This window comes from Crocodylus siamensis, chromosome 4 (assembly GCF_052110815.1).
Source record: "Crocodylus siamensis isolate JL-2025a chromosome 4, ASM5211081v1, whole genome shotgun sequence".
In the NCBI taxonomy this organism is placed as follows: Eukaryota; Metazoa; Chordata; order Crocodylia; family Crocodylidae; genus Crocodylus; species Crocodylus siamensis.
The window spans coordinates 208,361,607-208,388,474 of record NC_143398.1 but is presented as its reverse complement, the minus strand read 5'-3'; the positions used below and the strand labels follow the sequence as shown (position 1 = coordinate 208,388,474).

The 26,868-nt window shown below is 39.4% G+C and overlaps 1 protein-coding gene across 4 annotated transcripts in view; it reads left to right on the top strand.

Annotated features, from left to right (window-relative positions):
• Nucleotides 1-26,868, top strand: part of XIRP2 (xin actin binding repeat containing 2) — a 204,940-nt gene that overhangs the window by 161,530 nt on the left and 16,542 nt on the right. For all 4 annotated transcript variants that reach the window (XM_090045563.1, XM_090045559.1, XM_090045560.1 and 1 more), the window contains 4 exons: nucleotides 13-144; nucleotides 24,687-24,794; nucleotides 25,082-25,154; nucleotides 26,374-26,498. In XM_090045563.1, coding sequence (XP_089901689.1) covers nucleotides 13-144; nucleotides 24,687-24,794; nucleotides 25,082-25,154; nucleotides 26,374-26,498 — 438 coding nt within the window. The remainder of the gene's footprint in view (nucleotides 1-12; nucleotides 145-24,686; nucleotides 24,795-25,081; nucleotides 25,155-26,373; nucleotides 26,499-26,868) is intronic.

Here is a 26,868-nt window from a genome sequence, read left to right as displayed (position 1 = left end):
TAATCATGCTAGGCTACAGGAGAATCAGAAGCTTGTACAGTACCTGGTGGTTTGGCAAGAGTGAAGAAACAATTTGAAAAAGCTGACGTTGCCTCTTCAAAAAATACCTTTGCTCAATACCAGTACCAACACAAATCCGTACAGGTAATGATACCATTATATTAAAACATAATCAATTAATTTAATAACAATGTATAATGATACTAATAAATTAATGATATATTAATAAAGACATATGTTCTACTTGATGATTTAGAAGAAATATTGCTACATGCCATGATAATAGGCTCCATGATCACTCTAATAAAGTGCAGTGTAATGTGCATAATTTGTAACATATCTTTGACATATGCCACTGCAATCATATATTCTTTAGATAGATAAACTCAGTGCAGAAAGTATCTAAGTTTACAGCTGATGTATGGTAAAAAATAAACATTGCAGGAGTATTTTCTAGTGAAGCTAGTCTTTAGGGTTTTAATGCTTTATAAGTATCTGCAAATATTTTGCATATATTTTACTTGTAACTCTGTTAAGCTATTCTCACTGGAAAGGAGCTGACTGTTTTCTGTGTGTTAAATTTAATCAGCTTCTCAAAACAGATCAAAAAGTTCATGGAAGAACCAGATTCCAGATAAAAACCACATAATACAGATTTCAAATGTCGTTTTAGATAAAGGATTTTTGGATTTTGTTATTTTGTTTTCACATAGTATGAAAATTTGTTGCTAGAGATAATGAAACTATGAAGACGTGTATAAATTCAAGTCTAAAACTCGTTACACTGTCTACAGTTTGAACACTGAAAAACAATAATGGTGTGGTAAAAAGCTGCATTTTCTCTCGCATTTTGAGTTGGAGAGATTTTTCAACCAATCTAAAAGTAAACGCTTGAGGAACAAGATACAGCTGGAGTGTGAACTAGTTGCATTCTTTGTTAAATCAGTGTCAATCTTAGCCTGGTGTGCGGGCAGAGGATCGCAGCTCTGCCCTGGCTCCAGACTACACTGTCACCACCGCAAGATCCCAGCCCTAGAGCAACCCCCTGCCCTGCTGCCCACCCTGCCAGCTGTGCTGGGGACACTCTCCATGGAAACCCTGGCCCTGCATTGTCATGGCATCACCACTCCTGGGGTCTCCCAGGAAACTGGATGTAGCAACACGGGCAGGGGCTGCTGGGAAATAAAATCCAGCCGCCAGCCAAATCCATCATTTTACCTACCCCGTCTTAAATAGTAACTTGGTCACACTTTCAAGCAAGTAACAGTGTTATAAAACAGGGAACGAGCCACAAACTTATTACAGAAAATGTGAGTAATAATGTTGTGGTGGTTCCCACTGTGCTTTAAATTAAACACGTGGCCACTCCCAGCCTTCGGAGCACCATAGAGTCTGTCAAGACTCCCGTGCAATCGCAAGGTTGGACATGCTGATCAGCTGACTGGTGGTCCACGCCACAGGACTACCGGGTCCCTGGATAACTCCTTGCTGGTGCAGGGGGCACCTAGGATGATGAAATTGACAATAGAGTATGATTGAGATCTGATCCCCAATTCCATGGTCACACCTCCTGGCATGCATGTGTGACATGGTAGGAGACATGATTGTTGGGATCATGTGTCAGATCCCATCATGCTTTTAACAGAATTTATTCTTACATTCCCATCACACATGCATACACACTCATGCTCTCAATAACATATTCTCATGGTCTGAGGTCTGACTCTTTTGAAATTAGTGATTTCTGTTCTTAAAATAATTAAGTCTGATTCCCATGCTGTCTGTGAACAGCACAATTCTTTTTAATGTCTAAATGGAATAACAAAATTTGGAAATTTATAAACTAATTCATCAGTAAGTGCCCACTCCTGTAAGACATAGCCATTTGAATAATCTCAGATGCAGAATTGACACGCATCTGTTTTGTGATATCAATGGTAAGAAAAATGGACCTGATTCCATACTCTGTCACATGAGTTATGTATAATTAATTTCCATAGTGTTATGCTGGTATAAAATAGGTGTAATGAAGCAAGTCAGACCCTATGTTAACCTTTAATGACATGCAGAAGTAGATCTTCAGCAGATGTAAATGACCTAATTTCCAGTCAATTGAACTATTCTGATTTACACCAACTGACACACTGGCCCTATAACAACTAATGTTGTCCAGTCAGGTTTAACCAGAATGAAAATCAAGGACATTTCAATTAGCTTTCTAATAACAACTAAATACAATTAGAAAGCATTATAATAATAATTAGCTTTCAGATCTATTTTCCTTAAATGGATGTTTTCTGGGCAGTTAGCTAATCATATTAAGACCAGACTGTCTCAACAAATTTTGAAAAACAGGATACTTTTGAATGTATAGATTTCGTTCAAAGAGCAATAATTAAGCTAACACTCAACCTTAAAATTGCAATTTCAAAACTCCTGTTGAAAAGCAAAGAGATAGAAGACTGCAGAAATACATGTTTTAACATTTAGGAAGACATCTAATCCATGTACATAAAAGGGGAGCTAGTAGTGTTTTCTACATTGAGTCTGCTTAACATTTTTCCATTACAAAAAGATTCTTGTGACTTTTTTCCATTTGAGATGCCCTGATACTTTTAATGCTTGCAGCAGACCTTCTCAAGTCAGAAAAGAAAAATCCCTGAAGCCTGAGAAAAGCCTTGTCTTTGCCCAATGAAATTCCCTTTGGGCTTGGCTGAGTTGGTTACTTTAAAATCCTGCCATTTCCCTTATCCTGCTTGTGTCCCTAGGGTATATTTTGGCTGAATAATAACCAAATATTAAGGTTTTAAATGACATATTTTCTAACATATAATGCGGACCTTTCCCCCCAAAATCATCTTGCCCTGTCCCATAAATTGGAGTATGTGTTTTAAGAGGGAAAGCTGACTTTTTTTACTGTGAAAGAAGCAAGTCTGTGGAGACACTGTGTATGCTGTGCAGCTGCCAAAATGGTGGCTGCTTGTATCTGTTCAACAAACTGAAGGGGCAGATTCTTGTATTAACCCTCTCATAGTCAAAGCTATTGGCCAAGCAATATAGCTTGTGTCTGAAACAGCAGTTGAGCTGTTGGTGGCGTCTTGATGAGGCTTTTGATGTGGAAGCAACATTTTATTTCCATGATCTCATATAAATAATTACTTACAGTAAAAACTAATAGCCTCATGACTGCCCTTGCAAGGGTTTGGGTCCTAGCCTTGTGTGATATAGAATAAGTCTTCCTGGAAGTGTGGCCTCATGGGAAAATCCTGATGCCACACTTGCTAGACACTTTCCAGGAGGATTTACTGTACGTCACACAGTTGGCCATGGCTCTAGAAAAATCTTTTTTTCTATATTCCACCTTCCATACACACAGTGTTTTATTTGGGAATGTATTATATTGAAGAAAATATAGTAGTTGAGCCCACAATATCAAAGAAGTAACAGCATCCCACGCTCTACTGAGAACCTTGGAATCAGCCACGTCTTCTAATTGGGGGAAACAAGGAGAGACCCACACTATTCTCTTCCAGTAATCTCTCTTTGCATAGGGAAGAAGCCCCCATACTTCCCTTAGAAGAAAGCCAGTCCAAGTTTCCTCAGAAGGCAAGGGTAGATGTGCACCTTATAGACCAGCGGGGGCCAACCTTTTTGGAACAAGTGCCACAAATTAGCTGGCAGAAAAGTTTCTTTAGCTGTGCACCCTTCCTGAATAACACTCTGATCTCTTACCCCATCTGATCTGCCACTCTGCTTTCCGCCCCCTGCCCTATCTGCCATTGTGCTGCCTGTCCCCTCACCAAATCTGCCACATGCCACACACAGAGGTTTGTGGTACACATGCTGCAGATTGGCCACCCCTTTTATAAACTAACTCAAAGATATGTATTGCATGAGCTTTCATAAGCCTAAGCTCACTTCATTAGCTTCTGATGTAAAGAGCTTGAGCTCACAAAAACTCATGCTATACACCTTTGATTTAGTTAGTCCAGGAGGTTTCAACCTTTTTGGATCAGTGTACCCCCAGTAGCCAGACATGGAGCAGTTTACCCCCAGCGGCCAGACGTGGAGCAAGGGCAGGGCATGGCCAAACGCAGAGCAGTGGCAGCCGATGTGTGTGAGCTTCTCCTGTCCACTACGTCTGGCCAGGCAGATGGCACCTGCGCAGCAGTGCAGGATGGTGTGTGTTGGCACTGCCCACATGCACATATCCCCTAGGGCCTTCTCAAGTACCATGTACACTCGGTTGACAAGCCCATGAGTTAGTCTATAAGGTGCACATCTACCCTGCCTTCTGCCTGACTTCAGACTGACTGAGCTAACTATCCCCTCCAAGCTTTCTCAGTCACTCTCTCCTACAGACTGTCATACAGACCATTTATACTCATTGTCCTACTTCACATTCCTGTGAAATATGCCATTAAAAGGCACTAGTGGTTTTTCCCAGGAAATTTTCTGTACGTTATTTGTGGCTCATTTAGCTTAACTGCAGTTCACTCTAGGGACAAGCCTGCCAGGCTCTGTGCTCTCCCTAACCACTTACAGGCAGGAGAAACAATGCAGGTTGATAAACAGGTATACCACTCCTATTTTGATCTGAGCCAAACCCTGAGACAGTCAGGACCTACCACACATGAGGTGTCTGTTTGTAGCTTGTGTGACCTTAATTTGTATGTTGTTATATAGATTACAATACAGCCCTTTATTTAACAAAGTTATACTCTTATCAGACTTCTGCTCCCATTAGTAGAGGGGATGGATGGTTCTCAGGGAATCTGTCACGGCTGTGTAGGCTGTTTGTAGGATCCTTACCCTCCTTGATTAAGAAGTAGGACAGTATACAGAGGAAAACAGAGGCCTGTGGGATAAGAAGGGATGGCTTTGTGGTAAGATGAGCAAGACCAAGGAAAATGTAATTATATCCTTGCTTTTCAACTGTGTTTCCCTCATTTTCTGGATTCCCATTTTCAAAGTCATGGGGCTGGATATGCTGATGACTCTAAACCTCACTGAAGTCAATGGCCATTCTAGAAGATTAGCACCTCTAACATGAGGATATTGTCATGTGAATATGTGGTTGGGAGTTAGTGGTTCTGAATTCTAAAGCTGACTCTCTGACCTTAAGAAAGCATCTCAGTTTCTCCCCACTTGCCCCCACTTTCCATAAAACCAGAAGAATAATCTCTCTTACCTACAATGAAGTTAAAAGCTGTGAGGTGCTCATATGTTATAACAATAATGACCCTGTAGAAAGAACGCTATTAGAAAATAATTCAGTATCCATTGCCAATTTTATATTCTTTGTGTGGGGTAAATAGATCAGGGATCACTCAGTAAGTGAAGAGGATTCAAATATAGGATATCTCTCTTATTCCCTAAGCACTTCCCATCCTGTGCACTGAATGGGGCATGGATCCTATGGAGAATAGTAGTAATAGTCATGTAATGTCATCTTTACGTGGGGGATAACTTCTAACTGGGAAGCCTAAGTTTTACTGACTCTCAGTGAGACTTCCAAAATTACTTGCACATATTTTTCAAAAAATCACACCATTCATCATTGCATCATTCAGCCCTTTGTATCAGTCAATGGACTGAAATAGGGTCATGGGAGAGATGAAGAGGTGAATAATGGGCCAACCTCTAAACAGCTGAGACATCTGTAGACAAATTCAAAGAGAGAATACACAAGAAAAAGTAGAAGCCTTAGTATACAACCAGAACTATGACATAATTAGTTGCACATAGACTTGGTAAGTTAAGTTGCAAGACTGAAATACTGGTATAGCAGGATAGAGCTTTTTCAGGAAGGACATGCAATGAAGAGAGGAGATATTGCTTTGTATATCCAGAATTCATAACTTGCTGCAAAGTCAAAGAAGAAAAAATGAGACGCAGACTTGCTGAATGTCTGTAAGTGAAGATAAGTAAGGAAAAGAAAAGATGAAAAATCATGGAAAGGGTCTGTTACAGATCACAAAGCCAGAAGGAGGAGGTGATTGATGAGGTGGGTTCTTTTTTTTCCTCTTTTTTGTTTTGTTTGAGCTGGTAGTAGTGAAATGTAAATACTCGGAGATCTATTAGAAAAGCAGTAGCATAGGACATCCAGCAAGTTCTTGGAATATATTGGGTACAACGTGTTCTTTCAGAAGGTTGAGGAATCTACAGAGGTTGTAGCTACCATTGATCTGATTCTAACAAAGAGGAACAGGTTGAGTATCTGACTGGAAAATAATTAGGGTGAAAGTGATTATGAATCAATAGAATTGATGTTCTAAGGAGAGAAAGGGGAAAGAGCAATGAGTAAGTAGAAGAATCACAATGGACTTGTAAAAGCAGACATTGGCACAATCAGGAAGTTTGATACATGATGTCTCTTGGAAAGAAACTTTTAAGAGTTTTGGGAGAGCTGGCAGTTCCAAAAAGAGATTATATTAAAGGCAAAACAGCTAATTATCTTGATGCAGAGGAAAGATAGGAAGTACAGCAATGGTCTGGACACACAACAGAAATTACTACACGGTAATTTATCTCACAGTAAATTGATTGTTCAATAGCAGGAATATATAGGCAGTTCTCCCAAACTGGCTGCCCACTGTAGGTGCTATTATACTATCTGGCCACTTGGTGGCAGAGGAAAGAATTTGCATTGAACAAATTACTCTGGGATGAAATTAGGGAAATAAAATGACAACACATTATATATATTAACTTTCTCACACAGTAAAATTATTATCATTTCCCATGGAGTAACTATACTTGGATTTGAGTGACTCACTATGTAGGAGGGCTTTGTAGTGTGTCACTGATCCATATTTACTATGTATTAAACCAGTTTGCTAGCAGGAAAGGTGATTAAATAACAAATGGTACAGAAAAGTTTGAAGCATTACATGCCTTTTTGGCTTCAATGCTCAAAAAGCAAGTTAAATGTAACCAGATTCTTAATTCAACTGTTTTTTAGGAAGGGCTAGGAGGTTAGACTAGAGAAAGAACAAGTTAAAGAACAGTTAGATAAATAAGACATATTCAAGTTGGCGGAGTTTGAGGATGTTCCAGAATACATATGGAACTTGCTGAAGCAAACTGGACTATAAACAATTGATTATCTTTAATAGGGTCCCAGAGGACTAAGAACAGCACATGTAGTTTCTCTTTTTAAAAAGGGAAAAAGGAGCACTCAAGGAATTACATGCCAGTCAACCTAACTTTGGTACCCAAAAGGACATTAGACATAGAAGGATTAGACAATCAGTTTATAAGCTCCCAAGGTATTAAGTGACAAAAAGGTAACAAGGAAGAGCCAATACCAATTTATCAAGAATGAGTCAAATTTAACCAAGCTTATCTCCTTTGACAGAATAGCCGGTGATATAGCAGAAGTGATATCTTGACTCCAGAATGTCTTTGACCCTGTCCCACATCATATTCTCAAAAAGCAAACGAGAAAATGTGGTCTAGATCAGGAGTGTCAGACTCATTCAGCCCCACAGGCTAGGTGAGTTGTATGGCACTGGTCAAAGGCTGGCCCTGGATTGCAGAGCCTTATCATCTGGCTCACAGGGCTGCCCATCAAGCTGCAGATTTGATGGTGACCACACATTTCTGCAGCTTCTGGGGCATTGACAGCTACCGCTCCTCCTACTGCCAAATGTCTGGCCCTTTGGGACTTCTCACAGGGCCAGATATTTGGCAGTGGGACAAGCTGTGGCAATGTTAACTGCTGTGGCCCTGAAGCTGCAACAGTTAACACTGTTGCCATGGGGTGGATGACGCAGCTCTACAAGTCATATATTTGGTATCCCTGGTCTAAATGGAATAACTATGAGGTAGGCACACAACTGGTTGCAAATCTATGTTAAAAAAGGACATCAAATTTTGCTTTCAAAATGGTGGATTTTTCAAGTAGATTCCTGCCAGTTTTTGCCATTATTTTCATTAACGATTTGAATAATGGAATAGAGAGCACACTTGTAAAATCTATGGATACCAACCTTGGAGAAGTTGCAAGCAATTGGAACAGGCCTAGAATTCATGATAAATAGAAGAAATAACACAAAAACAGGAAGATGATGTGTGTTGGGCATGGGAGGTAATTATTCCACTCTCCTTAGTACTGGCAAGGCCTCCACTGGAATACTATGTCTGGTTTTGGGCACCATGCTCTAAGAAAGACATAAATAAAACTGCCAGTCTAAAGGAGAGTGACAAGAATAATAAGAGCTTTAGACAACATAATTTCCGAAGGAGAGTTAAGTTCCTTTCCTATGAAAAACAGAAAACTGAAGGAGGGGGAGAATTAAAACAATCTGCAACCATATGAAATATTTTTATAAAGAAGGAAGTGATAATTGTTTTCCATGTCTACTGGTGGTATGACAAGAACTAATTTGCTTAAGTTGCAACACAGAAGATTTTCTCTATCAGCTCCAAAAGGTGTAAAACTACAATTCAGTTCATACATGTTCCAAAAACCTGTATTATTAGAATTATGCAAGCTTTTTAAGCTGAAATACAGGGCTGGAAATCTCAGGATAATAGATATTTCCATAAGGTGCCTGGAACTTACTTCTTCCAATCAGGCTAGAAATACCAGAAAAATCTTTATGGTATATAACTATCTCTACTTCCATTTCCAATGTGAACTAAAAATGGCCAGAGGCAACTGAAAATTATATATATAAATTCATAAATTAAAATTAATTAGTAAAAGTCAAATACAATAATTGTTGGGTTAAGGTCAAGTCTAGAAAGAATGCCCAGACCTGTCCAAAACCTTTGCCCACAGTTATTTCAGTGAGATTTCTTATGAGTAAGAAATATTCCTGAGAAAGGGTACCAGAGTTTTCTCATCATCATCAGGCTGGACAGAAACATTAAATAAAGCACAACACTGTACTGATTCAGAAGTAGACTGAGGAAATTATATTGAGAGTCACAGGTCACTTTCTGGATCAACTACTTCTACGTTTTCCAGAAGAAAAGCAATCTTTTTGGTAGCTATGCTAATAACAGATTTTCTCCTTCACTGTGATCTCAACGCTGCTGGCCAGTATTTTGCTATGCTCCACCCATTCCCTATCCTGGTCTGCCCATACCCATGGTTGGAGAGCTCCTCCCCTGCCGCCTGGGACTCATAGTGAAGGTAGTTCATGGAAAGATCAAGGAAATCATTTAAACTGCTAGGCCCTTATAGAGAGAAAGAAAATTTATCTTAAAGTCTTCAAGAAAAAAGTATATATGTGCTTGGGGACACCATTCTCACAACATTTCTTACAGTCTCGTTTTCAGTTGTTCTTGTGATCCTTCCCCTCATTTTGCTGACATCTCACCTATTTGATATTTGGGGTTTTGCACATTAATAGATTCTCAGCTTTTTTCAGAGCAAGTTCTCTTATATTGCATTCCTCACACAGCTATCTCATAAGCCATTTGTAGCTGTGCTCACCATTCTCTAAACCACGTCAACTGATGTGCATTATAGCCTGGTTCCCCATGAGCAGGGGTGTGCCTTTGCAGCAGCACAAAGAGTAGCGGCACAAATTTATTCCAGTACTTTGTCCTGCAGTGTGTGCCCCTGCCTGTGCGCTTTACAGCAGGACACATTGTCCTGCTTCTTGTGCTGTGCGGGGGCTGCCTGCAGCACAGGGTGCCTCAGCTGGGAGGCAATCCCTAAGCTGAGGAACCCTGTGCCCCGGCCAGCTGGGGAGCAGCGGGGGAGAAAGGGGAAGCAGAGCTGCCTGCTCCCCCATCTTTCCTTGCTGTGGACCTCTGCTCTGAGGGACTCTGTGCCCCAACCAGGCATCCCCCACCCGACTGGGGTGCAGAGTGCCCTGAGGTGGGGGAGACTGCAGCACTCATGCACTGAGACACATGGAACCTCCACACTGAGGCACCCTAAACTCCAGCCAGCTGTTCCCCAGCTGCTCCACACCTGGCTGGGGCACAGGGTGCCTCAGCATGCAGAGACAGAGGGGGAGTAATTTCAGGGCTGCCTGCTCCCCCATCTCAAGGCACCCTGCTCCCGAGCCATCTGGGTAGCAGGTAGCTGGGGCATAGGGTGCCTCAGCGCAGGGGTTCTGCAGCAAGCGGGGACAGGGGAGCAAGCAGCCCAAGACTACCTGCTCCCCTGTCTCTGCTTTTGTCCCAACACACACCTCTTTGGTGTGGCTTGTGATGCTTTTTTTTCAGATTTTTTTTTTTGGGAGGCAGTTGCTACAGGGAAGTCCCAGGAGCAAATTTTGCCCTGGTACTGCAAATTAGGTATTAACACACAGATTAACATGCAATTTGTGCAGTTTGTGGCACCACAAAGAGGTTTGTGGTGCCACAAGCCACATGTGTCTGCACATCTGAATGCAACCCTGCAATTCAAATCAAATTACAGGGTAATAGATGATCACTGACCATCAACCCCTTAACAAACCCAATTTCCAGCCTCTGTATGTGGGTTTATGTGCTGAGCACTTGTGGTTGGAAGTAATTAGGCTGCAATAACATGCCTGTTTAAGCACTGCTACATCGTTGCAAACCTACTAACAGGTATCTAAAGTGCTACTCCAGAAGTTGTAATGGGTGTGATTGATCCGAGTTTTGATGATCACCTCTGCCAACGTGTTGTGGAGGGAGAAGGGGAGGGCCAAGGGGGTTTTCCCTCTTCTTCACAGACCAGTAGCCCATGTGCTTGGGCAGGACTGGGGTTTTAGGATACTGATGCATAGTCCTGGTAAGGTGTTGTTGGCACATTTGACTTTGTAAAGGTGTTACTTTGTGCCTGATAGCCTCTTTTGTGTTGCTAAAATCCCAGTTGAGTTTCCACATATGCATGTTAATTAATAGAGTTTAAATTGCCTAGTGCATACTGCCCTAATCTGCATTAACTTTAATCCTTATTCAATGAGGATTAGTTAATTCGGACTGCAGGCACCCGTGCATATAATGACGGCTGTCGTTCAGATTAAACCTAGAAAACCATAACATCTATAAACAGCCATAGTATTGAATATTTGGAGAAATGTATTCCTAGCTGTTTATTTTTAAACTTGTATTTAAAGAAAAAAATAAATATTGAATAGGAAGAATTTGCAATGGAAGATAGAGCTACAAGAGAGAAGGGTTTGGAAAATGAGGCAACATTATATAACTCTCAACTTTTAAAAATTTATTCCATAAAAAAAATCACTTAATGGAATATTGTGTAAGGGCCACATGTTATTCCTGTCTACTGCTGAAATAATTTTTTTCCTGAAGCCATCTCAGATATGGAACCAGAAGGAAGCTCTGACAGGACTTGTTTTTACCATATATATCTATTCTTAAAGAGAACCTAATGCAAACATCAGCACTCAGGAAGATACTATGGATTTGGTAAAACCATTAAAGGAATTTGGTTCAATTAAAAATGCATATTGTTTGTGACAGGTGTAATATGGTTCTGATGCAGTCCATTCTTTTCAAAAGAGATTTATAAATATTTATTACCAAAGGAATTTTAAATGTTTATTTTGTATGTTGACTCAAGAAAAGAGGGCTGAGTATCTTCTTGTTAGTTCTGATCCGTAAAATTACAGAGTGGTAGCTCTTTTTCCGCTAGGGCACCCCAGCATCTACCATGCTATTGACATCAAAGCCATCCCACTAATCCTCCCCAGAACCATGGAGCTCAGGTATATTAGGTTAAATCAGTAGAATTTGTAGTTTAATAGGTTTTCAGAATGTCAGTACAGTTAAAGTTGTATCAAAAGAAACTAACATTGAAATAAGCTCCATTATATTTTTTAAATGGTTCATATATAACTATTTATGGTCATGCTCCATTTGGGCTTCATACACTAGGCCTAGAATATTATGGGCTGAGCCTACAGAGGCAGTCTGGAAAAGTCTGTGGAAAGGAACCCTGATTTCTTACTTCTCTGTATAGTACCACAAACGTCAACCCATTTCAACGTTTTATATGGCACTTAATATGAGTATGCGAGAACTAATGAGTAAAATTTAGTAAATCAATTTTAAGGTAAATTATTCTTTTGTCTATCTGGAGTCTTCAGCATGTAAGAATACATTTAAACAAGTATTTAAGGAATTGTTTACAGGTTATCTTTAAGAGAAACATGGTATGCATTTGCCCCTGAAAGCAGTTCTCTGATAGCACACAAGAAAGAAGCATCTCTCATCAAAATAATGTGACATGCTGCGTAGGGAATGCATCACAGTGTAGTACAAGGATTCTATCTGTGTAAACTTAGGATGGCTTCATTACTCATGAAAGGCAAAACTAAAAGAAAATTATGAAGGTCTTTGCAAACAAGAACCAATAAGATCTTTACCACTGCTTTAGACAGTTTTAAACTTTTGCTTTGATACTGGCTGAATCTTCACTGAAACAGCATTTAACACCACCTTTATGTTTTTTCCTGATCATAGGAGTGATGGGGCCATGGCACAGTAAGAACCCAAATACCAAGTGGTACTGCTTTGTAACAATATCTCAAAAGCCACTTCACTAGCTGTCTTCCATCTAAGGAAACCAAATATGATTCAAGAGTAATGGATAAAGAGTAGTATCTACTGAGTTTTAAAAGAGTATGAGAATATAGCTCTTAGGTGTGAATTGCTTCTTTTATTTACGTGAGAAAGAGCTAAGCTGTCAAGATAATGCCTTAAATATTAACATAATTCTGTTACTTCGCTGTTCCTCAAAGCATATAACAAATAAGCAGATGTGTGTTATGAAGACCTTTAAAAACATTTAAAAATCCAGTTTATGTGTACTTAATTGAAAGTCTGAACTATGGGGTAGGTGTTGAAAACATACGGGGATTCTGAAAGGCACCAGTAGACCCATTTTTCAATTGGGATGCAGGGCTTACTGGCAACATTTTGGTAAACATTGTCATAGAAGAAGAGAAAGCAAGGAGACAATCAGACAGAACTCTGAGAAAGACTGGAATAAAATAAAAAGGAAGTAGACAGAAAAGTGAAAATGATGAAAGTAAAAGAAAATATAAAGGACAAAAGTGAAAAGACAAGGATAGCGAATCTACTAATGTCTCCACCCACCAATGTCTCTCATTCAAAATTCAGAGAATTATACAGGCCACTAAAGTTTAGAGATAGGCCTTTAAATGCTTTATCGAGGTCACTGCTCACGTAATTATTTTGCCATAAGTACAACACTAAATGGATTATTTCACTTTATCTGCATAAAAACTTCTTGAACTTCTTGTCTTCTGAGCAAAATCCAGAAGACGACAATCTTTTCAACTTCCAGGGTTGTATTTTCTCCACTGATATGCAGAGGATTTATACCCATAACTGGCATTACTGTTAATAGGCTTTATTTGTGTAAAACTCACATACCAAGATGAGAGAATAGATGCCTAGAAGTCCACTTGACTGTCTTTTCACAAATCTGTAGAAGGTAAGCTGATTTCCTTTTAGTCTCTACTAGTCAGGTTTATTAGGATATAATGGGTTTGAAAATCCAATTAACAGTTATAATTCAGGAGATAACACTAATTGGATGAAAGCCTCCTTTCAGCCTTTACATTTGTGCAAGCTTAGTTTTCTTTATACTAAAGGCTGCATTTCAACTAGTGTGCACTCATTTCAGCAAGTCAAAAATCTTTCACATTTGAGTCACTGGACAAAAAGCCTAGGTGGCTAGGTTGTTTTGGTAGTTTTATTTGAAGTTTCTGTCTAAGGTAGCATTTGAATAGTACATTGACCATCCTGCTAGTATGTTCCCCACCAGTTACATCTCAGTACTTTTCCCCATGTATATCATGATAGATTTTGGTCTAAAATGGTTTTTGTTTTCCACTTGAATTAGACAAGTAATATAAAATATTTAGCTGTTGATATCTCTGAATATCTGCATTTTTTGTCCAAATAAATTAGCTATAGCTGAGCAGATGCTTACATTTTTGAGTTCTTACTTGAGGTACATGAAAACTCATCTTAGCATATTTCTTGTACCATCAATCATTTAAATAAATTTAAATGATTTAAGATGTACAAGGCTTAGATTTTTGCTTGTTTGTTTGTTTACAAAGCATTAATGACACCCTATCAGAGCGTTATGGCTTGACTACCTGTTTTGATTGGCCTCTTTAGTATGTTACATTAATTTTTACGTTAAATTTAGGGGGTATGTTCAGGTTTTTGGTTTCCTAACCATATCATAATCTATCATTTATCATCTAAGTTTAATCTTAAATCAAGATGTTCTAGGTTTATGTTTAGTAGAAAGGTCATGAGATTTACTACTATAAAATTATTGTATTTTTTAATAGCTGCATATTTTAATTATTCTGCTTTTAGCATTGTATGTATACATTTATAAAATGATACATCCATACACACACACAGTACAGATTGAAGCATCATTTTTGGGTTTACATTTTTGTTTCCTTGCCAGGATTGTTGTTTCTGTTGACTTAATTTATGTATGTTCATTGTCAGATGGAGACCTTAGATTTTTGCCTTTTAAAATGTAGATCCATTTATAATATTTACTTTTAATGAAAGAAAAGTAGATTACAATGTAAATTACAATTGTCCAGCACTGTTTTCTGGAGTTTGTTCTCTCTATGGTGTAGATTAGGCCCAAAATAAGAAAAAAAAAGTGTGTACGTGAACAGAAAGAATTGTCATAGCTATGCCCCTCAAGGTATGTTTGACACACATTTAAAGTTTTGCCTCAAGCAAAAGTCTCATAAAATTAGGGTATCAGCTTTTCTGGGTAAAACGACATGAACTAGGACTTAAGGTCCATAGAATTCGCTGCCTCCAGGGACTTAACATGCAGATTGTTTGTCACAGAATTTTATAAAATTTGTTTGCGTTTTGGGTTACATATCCAGGCTGTAGCTGTATTGGTCTAGAGACAAAAGGTATCAAACCTCATGGCAAAGATGATGTATTTTATTAGACCAACTAGATATTTGCAAAAAAAATGATTTTTTTCATATTTCTGCCTAGGAGAACTTTTACAATCTTCGCAATCTCTTATGCCTGATGAAAGTTGCCTCTGGCTGAAAGCTTGCAAATAAAGAATTTTTTTGCAAACATATAGTTGGTCCAATACAAGATATCATGAGTTTTGATTCCTTTTGTGTTTTGGGGGATTTTTTTTTTTTTGCAGGGGGTGTGTTTTCTTTTAATTTCTAATGTTAAACTCTCCTCCTTTAACAGAATCTGGGTGGGTTTTGTTTTTTTTGGCGGGGGGGGATTGACGGGGGGTTGTACCAACCATGGATGCAATTTCACTACAAATACAAAAATTATTAAGAGTCTGATTCAAAGTTGCAGAGTCATACACCAATCCAGACGGTTACTCTAGCCTTATTTACTCTCCATATCTAGAGTTACTATAGTTTAATGATAATGTTAGTGAGGTTCCTAGGCTGGCACTAAAAGCTAAGAGAGGTACATTTTTCTATACGGAACATAAGGCATATAAGAGCTACTACATAAGTAACTGTGAATATACTTTATATCAAATTCCTCTCACATTATACCAAAATTTTCCCCAGGGCCTCAACCCAATGAAGCTTAAAATTTTATTTGCCTTAACCTTACAATTTCTTTAGTTTCTGGATGTCAGATACCTACAGTAGACTGTTCTTCAGTACAATGACATTTAATGCAAAAGGAGATTCTAGATAAGCTAGTATAATGTTCTGGACTGAAATGATGAACTTGTTTAGGACTAAGGCAGTTTAGTACTTGGTTAAGTTTTGTGCACATGAAAATATATGCCAACATTTCAAACCTAAGCGTCTATCGTTAGACCCTTAGTTAAGTTCATATTATTCTAATGAGAGAAGGGTTGTAGAGGCAGCTACAGAGCACCAGATTGGAAGTCAGGAGACCTAGGTTTTATTCCTAGTTCTACTACTGACCTGCTGTGCCACCTTTGGTGAGCCACTTAACTTTTCCAGAGTTTTTCTATGATACGATAGATATGATATATTTATTTTGTAAAACGCTGTCATATCTGTGGATAAAATGTTCTGTGCAAGATGGCAAAGTACAAACAGTCAAAAAGCCTGCGGCTGAACTGGAAATGCAGCCACATGTCTGTAGTGGCTCAGGCCAGAAGCTGGAGGGATGCTACAATATGCCTCCCTCTTCAGCTACAGCAGACAGCTTGAGCCAAGCTAGCCAACTTGCCCTATGATGATGGGAGTTTTGAGGGAGGTGCAAAACATCCTGGGATGCTTGGGGACAATTAGTTAACTTGAACCTGGAGGGGATTGGGACAGAAGTTCAATAAACCGATTTAACCTAAGTCATTTAAGTCTGATCCATCCAGACTTAAACTGATTTTGGTCATTTTGAAAGCAGTTTGTGCACAATGAACTTCTGCTGTGTTACAGATTTCTTTTGCTGTGTTACAGATCACTTCTACCGGTTTGTGTGTAATTTATGTCCCTAGTCACTAAAAGCTAAATGTCAAGATGGCAAAACGTGCCCATTTTATTCACTGACTTCTCTGGAAATACTAGCATGAGGGGCCAAAGAGTATTTGTGTCTCAGGTAGAAATATGCAAATAAGTATATAAAACTTATTTCGTGTGAATATGGTTTTCATTCCCTCCTTCCTCTCTGATTCTGCTTTACACACAATTCCACTTCTTGCTCCCATTTTTATGCTCCAAGGGACCATCTTTCCTTCCATTTAGCTGCAAGGGACCAAGAGGATGGATATTTGTATCTACTTCCTGGATCCATATTTGTATATCCATCCTCCTAGATATACTACTGCCACTACTACTAAGTCCTTTTGCACTTATCTGGACAGTATAATTTCTGTGGCGTGAAGTCTGGTTTTCCCTGGCCTATGTTTGAGTTGTTTTTAAATATAGTTCTCTCCAGATCTGCTCTGATGGTTTCATTTTATCTTTGACAAAGGTGTCATTTTTTAGCATATCAGCATCAACATCTTTGCCCTCTACATCCTGCTGAAGATTGTCTCTCAGATCATCAGCAGAAATAGTCCTATTCACAGGAAATAAAAATCACTCAGATTATATGAAACAGTCTTTAAATTTAGATTAAATAACTAGAGCAAGACCATAAAATCCTATTTATACCTAATGGAACAGCACTTTCATGGAAAACGTGATTATATACTTAGGTAGTAGAAAGCTCACTCAAGGTCACTGAATCAATGCTGGGACAAAACACAGAAATCATTCAGTCTGGACACAGATCTGAAAGTCTTGCTAAATCCAAAAGATATTAAAAGCAAGTATTTTGCTTTGGAACACTTCAGACAACCATACTGCAAGTTATACTATATATTATTTTTATAATATACATAGTGTATAGCTTAATGTTCAAAATATTTATGTCAAAATATGCAAATAATTTTGCCTTGTACCACAACTATCCTCTTCATACTTTCTTCTTGCAGGGAAGATAGTGGTTGTGAGTGGTTCTAGATTCACTGAAAGATAAGTTTTCCCTACACAAGGGGAAAGAGCAATGAAATCTTGTCTGGCTAATCTGCATCTTCATGAGTTAACACTGCTCTTTCACCTCCATGGTAGTCATTGTTTCTCTTTTCTGCTAAAATACCTTGCAAACTGCCAGACATTCAGTCCAGTGTGAGATCTGTTTTTTTGCATGGGAATGGACAATGGATGCAAATACTTCTCTTTTGGTCCAACCACCACCTAATTCATCAACAGACAGCATCCTAGCAGACAGTCTGCCACACCAGGAAGTTCCTGATGCTACACTTCCTGGACACTCAATGTTTCCAGGAGGACTTGAATATAAATGCTCTTGGAACTAGAGCACCAAACAAGGACAAAGAGCATTACCCGTTACTGAATTTAGCCCTGCAATGGAAACAGAGGAAACAGTGCAGGATGCATGCAAAATGATTCTTGTTTCTCCTGACTACTGAAAGCCTTGATAAACATCTGGGCTGCTGCTGCTATGTAAAATCATTGTTTCTATCAGACAGCAATCTCAGTCTCCCTGAAAAAAAACCCTAAACACTTGGGGCTAGCAATCTCTCTGACAGCCACTTTCTCTCTAGCTTCCCCCCACCAATTAAGAAGGTAATCACAAATAAAAGAAACAAAAATGCAGGGCTTCTGATTCGTGAACAACTTAATTTTTGGGTGTTTGATTGTGGTGAACCAGAATAAAACCAATGTGTTTTTAAGTTTTCCTATGAACCAGCAGTCACAAAGAAGAAACCTTTCGGATGCTCCCTGCAGGCTGCATCTGCAAAATAAACAACTGCCAGAACTCCCTGGGTCTGTGGCTTTAGGGCAGCCCCACCAGGAGGACTGCTTCAGGCACAAGACCTCTGGCTTCCAGACTTCTAAGGTAGGCGTCCCTCCAGGCTACTAAGGCAAAAGTCTGGAAGTCCCCAAGTCCAGATAATAGGTCTGCCCTGGAGCCAAGTGCAGGTTCTGAGACAGGAAGCCAAACCTAACTGGAACTCACAGATCTTCAGAAAGCCTAGACAGCCCTTCTATGATTGACTGACTTGTAGACACAGAAAGCACAAGTGTCCCCAGGCTTGGAATAGGCCTCTTATGGGGCTTCTTGGGACCATGAATCCTGGGAGCTCCAGCAGCTGCTACATAATATTGACAGTTTTTATCTGTAGCACTGCTGCTATCACTTTGATGCATCTACAGGACATGTTGGTTTCACTGAGCAGCTCTCTAGTTGGGAGGTGTGAAGACCTTTCAGTCTGGCCCAGGGTTTTCAGACCTTCCAGATTCCATCCTGCAGACCAAAAAATCTACAGCCTAAAATCCCTGGTTACAGCAGGGTCTCCTAGGTCTTTCAGGACTACTAACTTAATGGCAGGAAACCTTTGTATTCCTGCAGTTCTTTTTTATGTGGAGTTAGAGCTGGTCTGGCTTCATAGCAGGGACTCTGGAACCCTGCCATGGCTAATCGCCCTGAAGTCCCAGGACCCAAGAAACACTGGAGTCGCCAGTAGTTGAGCAAAGATCCAGAAAATGACTAAAATCAGAATATTTTGTTCAGACTGATATTAAAATGCAGTATTGATGGCAAGAAGAAATGGCTTCAAAAAGGTAAACCATTTTTTCCTCACTCTTCATTGAAAAATTTGCCCTCCATTCAGCAAAGTGTGTAACTTCTCAGGATCTCATATCAGGAAACATGCAACAGGTACATAGAGCACACTAGATAGAGACCTATTAAAAACAGAGCACCAATCACAATCAGCCATTGTTTATTGTTATTTTGGCAATCAAAGTTGAAGATGCATCTGTTTTCTTGCTTCTGTTGGGGAGGAGGAAGGACAGACAATATAGCTGAATCATAGGAAAAGCTTTTACTTAAAGTCAAGCTATGAATACAGTGTTACTTTAGGTGCCTGTCCTGAGAGATGGTATGAAAGCCACAAGGCACAAATTTCACTAAATACACATTGACATGGTTCATATATGAATTACTGGAAGGCTGTGTGAGACTCTCCAGTCCCATTTCTCATGCCTTTATTTGTTTTTATTGTGTGTTTTAATTTAACAACTTTCCTGTTTCTCCATATAAATAATTTTACTCTACAATACTTTTCTTTTTCTTTCTGCCACAACATAAGGATGAAAAACTGCAAAAAGTGTCAGATAAAAGGAAAAGGCAGACTGTAGCCCAAAATGTGTGATAATCAACTACCAAAAAACAAATCTTGGAACATTTTGCAAAAAGGATTCTATGTATGTTATTACAGTTCAGGAACACTAAGATTGATACATTGACCACTAACATAAAACTAGTGTAGCCATTATAATTCTGTTCAATAATACCATCTGATAGCCTGCAAAAAAAATCATGAGGGCTTATACAGACCCTTCTTTCTTTCCTCCCTTCTAAACATTTTAATTTTAAACAACAGATTGTTGTCCTACAGAAATATTAGGTAACACTGATCTAGAACCAAAGACCCATTGTAGCAGGAGCTCTACAGGAACTTAAATAAAACAGTCTATGTCCCAGAGAGTTTACAAATATTGTGTGATAAATATGTAGCAGCAGCTACATATTTATATACAGGCATACCTCGCTTTATTGCGCTTCGCAGATATTGCATTTTTTACAAATTGAAGGTTTGTGGCAACCCTGCGTCGAGCAAGTCTATCGACGCCATTTTTCCAACAGCATTTGCTCACTTCTCTGTGTCACATTTGGTAATTGTGTCTCTGTGTCACATTTTGGTAATTCTCACAATATTTCAAACTTTTTCTTTATTATTATATTTGTTATGGTGATCTGTGATCTTTGATGTTACTATTGTACTTGTTTTGGGGCACCACGAACCACGCCCATATAAGACGGCGAACTTAATCGTTAAATGTCGTGTGTGTTCTGACTGCTTCACCGACCGGCCGTTCCCCCGTCTCTCTCCCTCTTCTCGGGCCTCCCTATTCCCTGAGACACAACAATATTGAAATTAGGCCAATTAATAACCCTACAATGGCCTCTAAGTGTTCAAGTGAAAGGAAGAGTCGCACGTCTCTCACTTTAAATCAAAAGCTAGAAATGATTAAGCTTAGGGAGGAAGGCATGTCAAAAGCCGAGACAGGCCGAAAGCTAGGCCTCTTGCGCCAAACAGCCAAGTTGTGAATGCAAAGGAAATGTTCTTGAAGGAAATTAAAAGTGCTATTCCAGTGAACACACGAATGATAAGAATGTGAAACAGCCTTATTGCTGATATGGAGAAAGTTTTAGTGGTCTGGATAGAAGATCAAACCGCCACAACATTCCCTTAAGCCAAAGCCTAATCCAGAGCAAGGCCCTAACTCTCTTCAATTCTGTGAAGGCTGAGAGAGGTGAGGAAGCTGCAGAAGAAAAGTTTGAAGCTAGCAGAAGTTGGTTCATGAGGTTTAAGGAAAGAAGCCATCTCCATAACATAAAAGTGCAAAGTGAAGCAGCAAGTACTGATGTAGAAGCTGCAGCAAGTTATCCAGAAGATCTAGCTAAGATAATTGTTTTTTTAGACATAATGCTATTGCACACTTAATAGACTACAGTATAGTGTAAACATAACTTTTATATGCACTGGGAAACCAAAGAATTCGTGTGACTCGCTTTATTGCGATACTCGCTTTATTGCGGTGGTCTGGAACCGAACCCGCAATATCGCCGAGGTATGCCTGTAGTGTACTTAGCAGCTTCCTTATGTAATATGATTTAAATTATTATTTAAACATTGAATTAGGCAAAGAAAAAAAGTCACCTTTGAAGTCAAATCTTTGTTTGTTCTAATTTTGCTCATGTCATATGTCCTACCCCTAAATTACCTCATATGCTTTTATAGAACTTGGATTTTGCCTTTGAAAACTAGGTGTGCATAGAATATTTATACATAAAAGAACAGAAATTGTGATCTTCACACTTTTATGAGCTGAAAGCTTCACAGTCATAATGAACTGTGAACATTATGACATTCATTTTTTTCAGACACAAATGGTATATCCTGTATCATGCAGTTTAATAATTTAAAATAGAATAGGAAATATTTATGCCAGCTGACCCTTGTAAGAATCAAGACCATTGCTGCTTCTCCTGTCATCTGCCACAACTGAGAACACTTTACTCCATCTTCTCTGAAACCCCCCTTCAGGTAGTTGAAGGCTGCTATTAAATCCTGCCTCAGTCTTCTGTTCTCCAGACTAAATAAATCCATTCCCTCAGCCTCTCCTCATGCCCCAGCCCTCTAACCATTTTTTTTTGCCCTCTGATGGACTCTCTCCTGTTTGTCTACATCCTTTCTGTGGTGGGCGTGGGGGAGCAGCAGAGGGTAAATGTACTAAGGAGTGTAAACATACTAGGGTTAGATTGTGACACTTAGCTACAGTCATGTAGTGGGGGCAATACAGAGCAATATTCCCCCGTGTGGAGCCTCAAATGGCATTCCACAGAGTGCTTTATATAGTGTGCGTGTGGAGCACACACAGTGGTCGTGCCCTTTAAGGGGTAAACTCCACCAGCATCACTGTGCGCAGCTGATTAGGAATTCAGCCATGGTTTACCCTATTCTCTACTGCTTTTTTGACTGAAAAACTGTTGCTCCTATAGCAGACTTTTGTCCTGACAAATGTGATTTCAAACAACTCTTATCTAAGTTGTACAAGGGCAGGGGGTTCTCTGTCTTCAGACTCTCCCACCCACTTCCCCCAGTGAATGGCCACATAAGTACACAGTCAAAATTTGCTCTTTAATGTTTATGCCACCTAAGGCATTGGTAGCTATACACTGGGTAGCTATGGCTGCTATATCCTTAGCAATATAGTAGCTTCTTCATAAAAAGATACAAACTGTAGATCAATAAAGATGCAATGGAGTTCAGATTAGATATGATTCCTGCATACATTAAGCCTAATTATATTCCTTTTTAATACACTTCAACCATTGAAAGAATGTATAATAACAAACATCAACATACTTTGTGTCTTATAAATGAGCTTCTAAGTAATGAGGTCTTAACTTACGTATCTAACACATCTTTACCTGAATGCAGAAGCAGGCCATCCCTAGGACGGGGGCGAACTGGAGCAACCGCCCCAGCTCCTGTGCTTCAGGGGGCCCCACAGAGCGGGGCAGAGCAACGGTGGTACAGAACTGAGTGGAGCAAATTGCTCCACGTCCAGCCACTCGCTACCCTCCAACCTGATTCCGCTGCTGCCAATGGTGGCGGCACCTTCTGATTTGCCCCAGGCCATGCACCCTGCTCAGGTCTGCTCTGTGCAGAAGCATGTATGTGTATGAATATATATAAAATATAATCACAGATGGAGTGGCAGTTCCCCAAGTGTTTGAGAGTTGCCTCATTTATCTTTGTGGGGCATTAACTCTGAAGACTCTATAACTGTTGCAAATTAAGTCTGGAACATATGCAAGTTTATATCATGTCCCTCTCTTGCCTACCCCAAGCCCTGCATGCACTCTAAAGATTCAAGCTTGGCAGGAAATAGTATCAATCTCAGGTTTAATGACCAACTATATTATCCAGTGGGTCAGTAGCCGGATTTATTCTGCTTGATACTGGTGTTTTTATTGTAGTCCAAGCAAAGAACTTTACTGCATAGAGGTTCAATAGGATGCACACTGGCCATGAAGGGGATGCATGCCATAGAGTCTGAGGTGCCTGGCATCCCACTTTATAGCAGGTATATAGGAACAAACTAGTACAACTTCCACTACATAGATTCACCAGACATACTCTTTTTTGTGCAAACCATATAAAGCAAACCAGTCCTCAGGCAAAAAAAAGCCCTGGAAGCTCCAGTGTCATAGGATGGCTGAGGGTATGCATGTGGAGAGAGAAATTTCTTTTCCTGTGGTTTATTACTCTTCTAGCTACACTGAAAGCAGGTGCCAGCATTTGGTATGTAGAAAATTGAGTTTTTTCCATTGCTTCAGGCTCTATATATACAACCCCAGAAACACATGCTTTCTACTTTCATGCACTGAAAATTTTGGAGGTTCTTTACAGGCCTAGAACACCTCTTAGTTTTTTAACTGAAAGTTCATATTCTGCATGAGAACATAAGTGAGCCTCGCTCTTACCAAAGAGAGCTGCCTATTTGACACTAACAAATGGGTAAAACACTTTATCATTTCCATATCTCATAGCATTAACAAACCTGGACAAATTAATTTGTACTGATACTATTTTGGACTAATTTGGAATGTTTCTAAGAAGTATGTCCCAAAGCGGTTTAAGGAGACTGATAAACACAATCTCCATTTTACTGATAGGCAAGTGATTTGCCCTAGGTCAAAAAGCAAGTCCACAGCAGAATTTGAGCTGAAACTGAACAAAGATAGCACCATCACAAGAACCATAGAAATTAGATTACGTAGCTATATAGAATACAGCTTAAGTGCCAACTTTTACTTTTGCCTGGGGAGGCGGGGTGGGGAGGCCTAAGATGATGGACACATGGAAAATTTCATGCAGTTCAAGTGACAGCCATTTTCCCAAGGGGTGGCAGGGCTCTTAGGCAACCACATATTCGGCACGTCTAGAACACAGACTCAAAATTCAGCCTGTTACAGCACAATTATATCTCTTTTAATGTACAAAAGCAGCACGGATATTTCATAGGCTCTTCTATAAAGAACAAAAACAACATGCTACAGATGACTTGTAAAAATCCCAATCCAGCTTCCATTTTTCATAAGCAAACTCCTTTTTTGCACATGCAAATGACTGCAATACACATACTATGATTTGGACATCATTTCTTTTACAAAGGCAAAATCATGTTTATGAAGTTCCTTTAGCTCAGTCCTGCTAATAGACAGGAGAAGTTGGTGGCTGTGTTGAAGCATCTTCATTAAAACAAGAATGAGCTGCTGATGTTCTCCTTCTCCTTTCTTTACTTTGTATTTTGTACTTATCCGCACAGATTTCAACACATACAAATCAAAAGCTGAGATGGCACTGCAATAATGACATTGCAATGTGTCTATCATCTATTATATAACAAGGTCTGTCTTAAGTTTTGTTGCAGATCTTATTCACATATGCTATCCTTCACGGGGTGAAAAATCCTGTTTTTTAAAACACTGCCTTTCACATTATAATTTATTAGTAAAAAGCATCTATAGACAAATATGAGGTTTTTAGTTTACCGTTAAGTTGTTAATGTGAAATTACTTTTATTTGTCCTTAGGAAATGACAAGTAGGAGTCAGCTCAAAGTATCAAGCAGCAGCAAAGAAACTGAACAAAATGAAGTGACCTCCAAAGAATCTCAGCTGGAGGCCTTTCAAACAGAAGAGGTAACTGTATCAATTAACTGTGTCACTGGGCAATTACACAAAGATGCTGATTTTGAGACTACATATTTGCATCTTAACTCTATTACTACTTAAACAAGATCTTGATGTTCTGTTGATAGTTACCTCATTTAGTGGTAGGGAGTCATTGAGGGGAAAGAGGTGTTTTATAAGAATTGCTTCAATGTGTTAATTAGTCGTGGTTTCATTCACATTTTTCCTTCATAAAACTTTGGTGGGAAACTCTCACATATGCTAATCTTGATTTAAAGTTAAATTTTTGTACCCAGGTTTCTCATCTTGAAAAAGCTACCCATGAAACAGTGAGAGCTTCTAATTTTGCTCAACATATTGATGAAACAGGTAAGAAAGTTGGGAAGATATTAAGCATAAGTATAAAGAGTAACAAATAACAAATAGCATATCCACTTGCTCACACAAAATTATCACTGGTCATACATGAACATGAAAACATCAGTTCCAACTGCACAGTCCATCTCTGTGCAGCAAAATGCTGAACATTGACTCCCATGACATTTAAGAAGCATGTGATTAGATCTAAGGACCTCCTGAAGTGTTTTGCTAAACAGGATGGACTGAAGCACATGATTAAGCACTCTAATGCAGGAGTCAGCAACCTTTCTGTAACAATTAACAACCTTTCATTAACAAGGTTTTATCCCAAAGCAAGCTGCTGCCTTCTTGGCTGCAGTGGGAGTAGCAGTGCAGGGAGGTAGCCGGAGCTGGAACGTCAACCACGAGCACGCCAGGGTGTCGCGATGAACCCGGCAGAGCTGGCAAGCCAAGCTCGGGGTCGCGGTCACGGTGGATTGGCCGGGTGGTGGCTATTGGCACGGACAGGTGGGATTAGCGGCTTTGGAGTCTGAGAAGTACCCAGGTGTAGTGGTTTAACAAAGGTGGTTTATTTTACTCACGCTTTGAAGCGGAGGCACACAGTTGCTTTCTTCAGTTACAGTAATAACGCACAAACAACAAAGGGGTCTGTTGGCCCACGAGGTTCAGTCCGAAGACCTAGTCCCAGGGGCACCCCAGGGGAGGAAGCTTTCAGGAGAAGTCAGAGTAAAAGGGAACCCCTTCATTCCCCCATCCCCAGGCCTAACCCTGCAAATGCTGTGACTATCATTTTTGGCATGCTTAGTGAGCTTGATAAAAATCTCTTCAAAGCTGGATCTGGCCCACAGGTTGCTGACCTCTGCTGTAATGTATCACAACTATGAAGAATAACAATCCTCCTCACATTTTGGCAAGCAACAACTCAGTTGTGCAAACGTTTAACTACAGTTCACCTGGACAGCTCCACAGAATATGAACAAATGGCCTTAAATACTGTTTCTGCAATATCCAACAACTCTGGTCCTGACAGACCATGGATAATGCAGCACTCGGCAATTACTCGTGGTTCTCTGTGCAATGACTGAATAGCTCTCCTAGCAGTGCAAGGCTGGATTGGTCTAATGTAATGTGAATTGGTCTAGTGTAATAACTTTTTATAATTCATTGATAAAGACATTTTTAATAAGGTGGACATAGAAAAACTCTTTTATTTTTATTTTCATTGCAGTAGTCAATGCAGCTGTGGACGAAGAGATTTCAAAGATTTCAACACAGGTTTTAAAAGAACAGTTTGAAAGGACAGCCCAAGAAAAGGCTGACAGAGAGACTGCAACACCTGCAAAGCAGATTAAGGTCTGTATTTATTAATAAGAGTAATCTCTGTCCATGCAAACTAGAAATGTTAGAATTCAGTATAACACTGAAATGCTACTCTATTCTGCAAGCGCTCAAATCTTAGCATGCTCATATTTTGGTCAGATAGTTGGTCTGAATCTCAGTGTAATGTATCATGGAAGTGGTGGGAAGACAGAGGCCTTGGAAAACATGTGAACAATAAATACAAAATAGCATAAATTGCATTAAATAATCTAACAAACATTTGTATTAGGAGATGAATACAGTTAAAAGCAAAGCTTTAAAAAATCTTTTTGGTTTTCCTCTGTCTTCTCTTGCTGCATGCAATCTCCTTTTTATCTTTTACTCTGATAAAAAAATATAATTT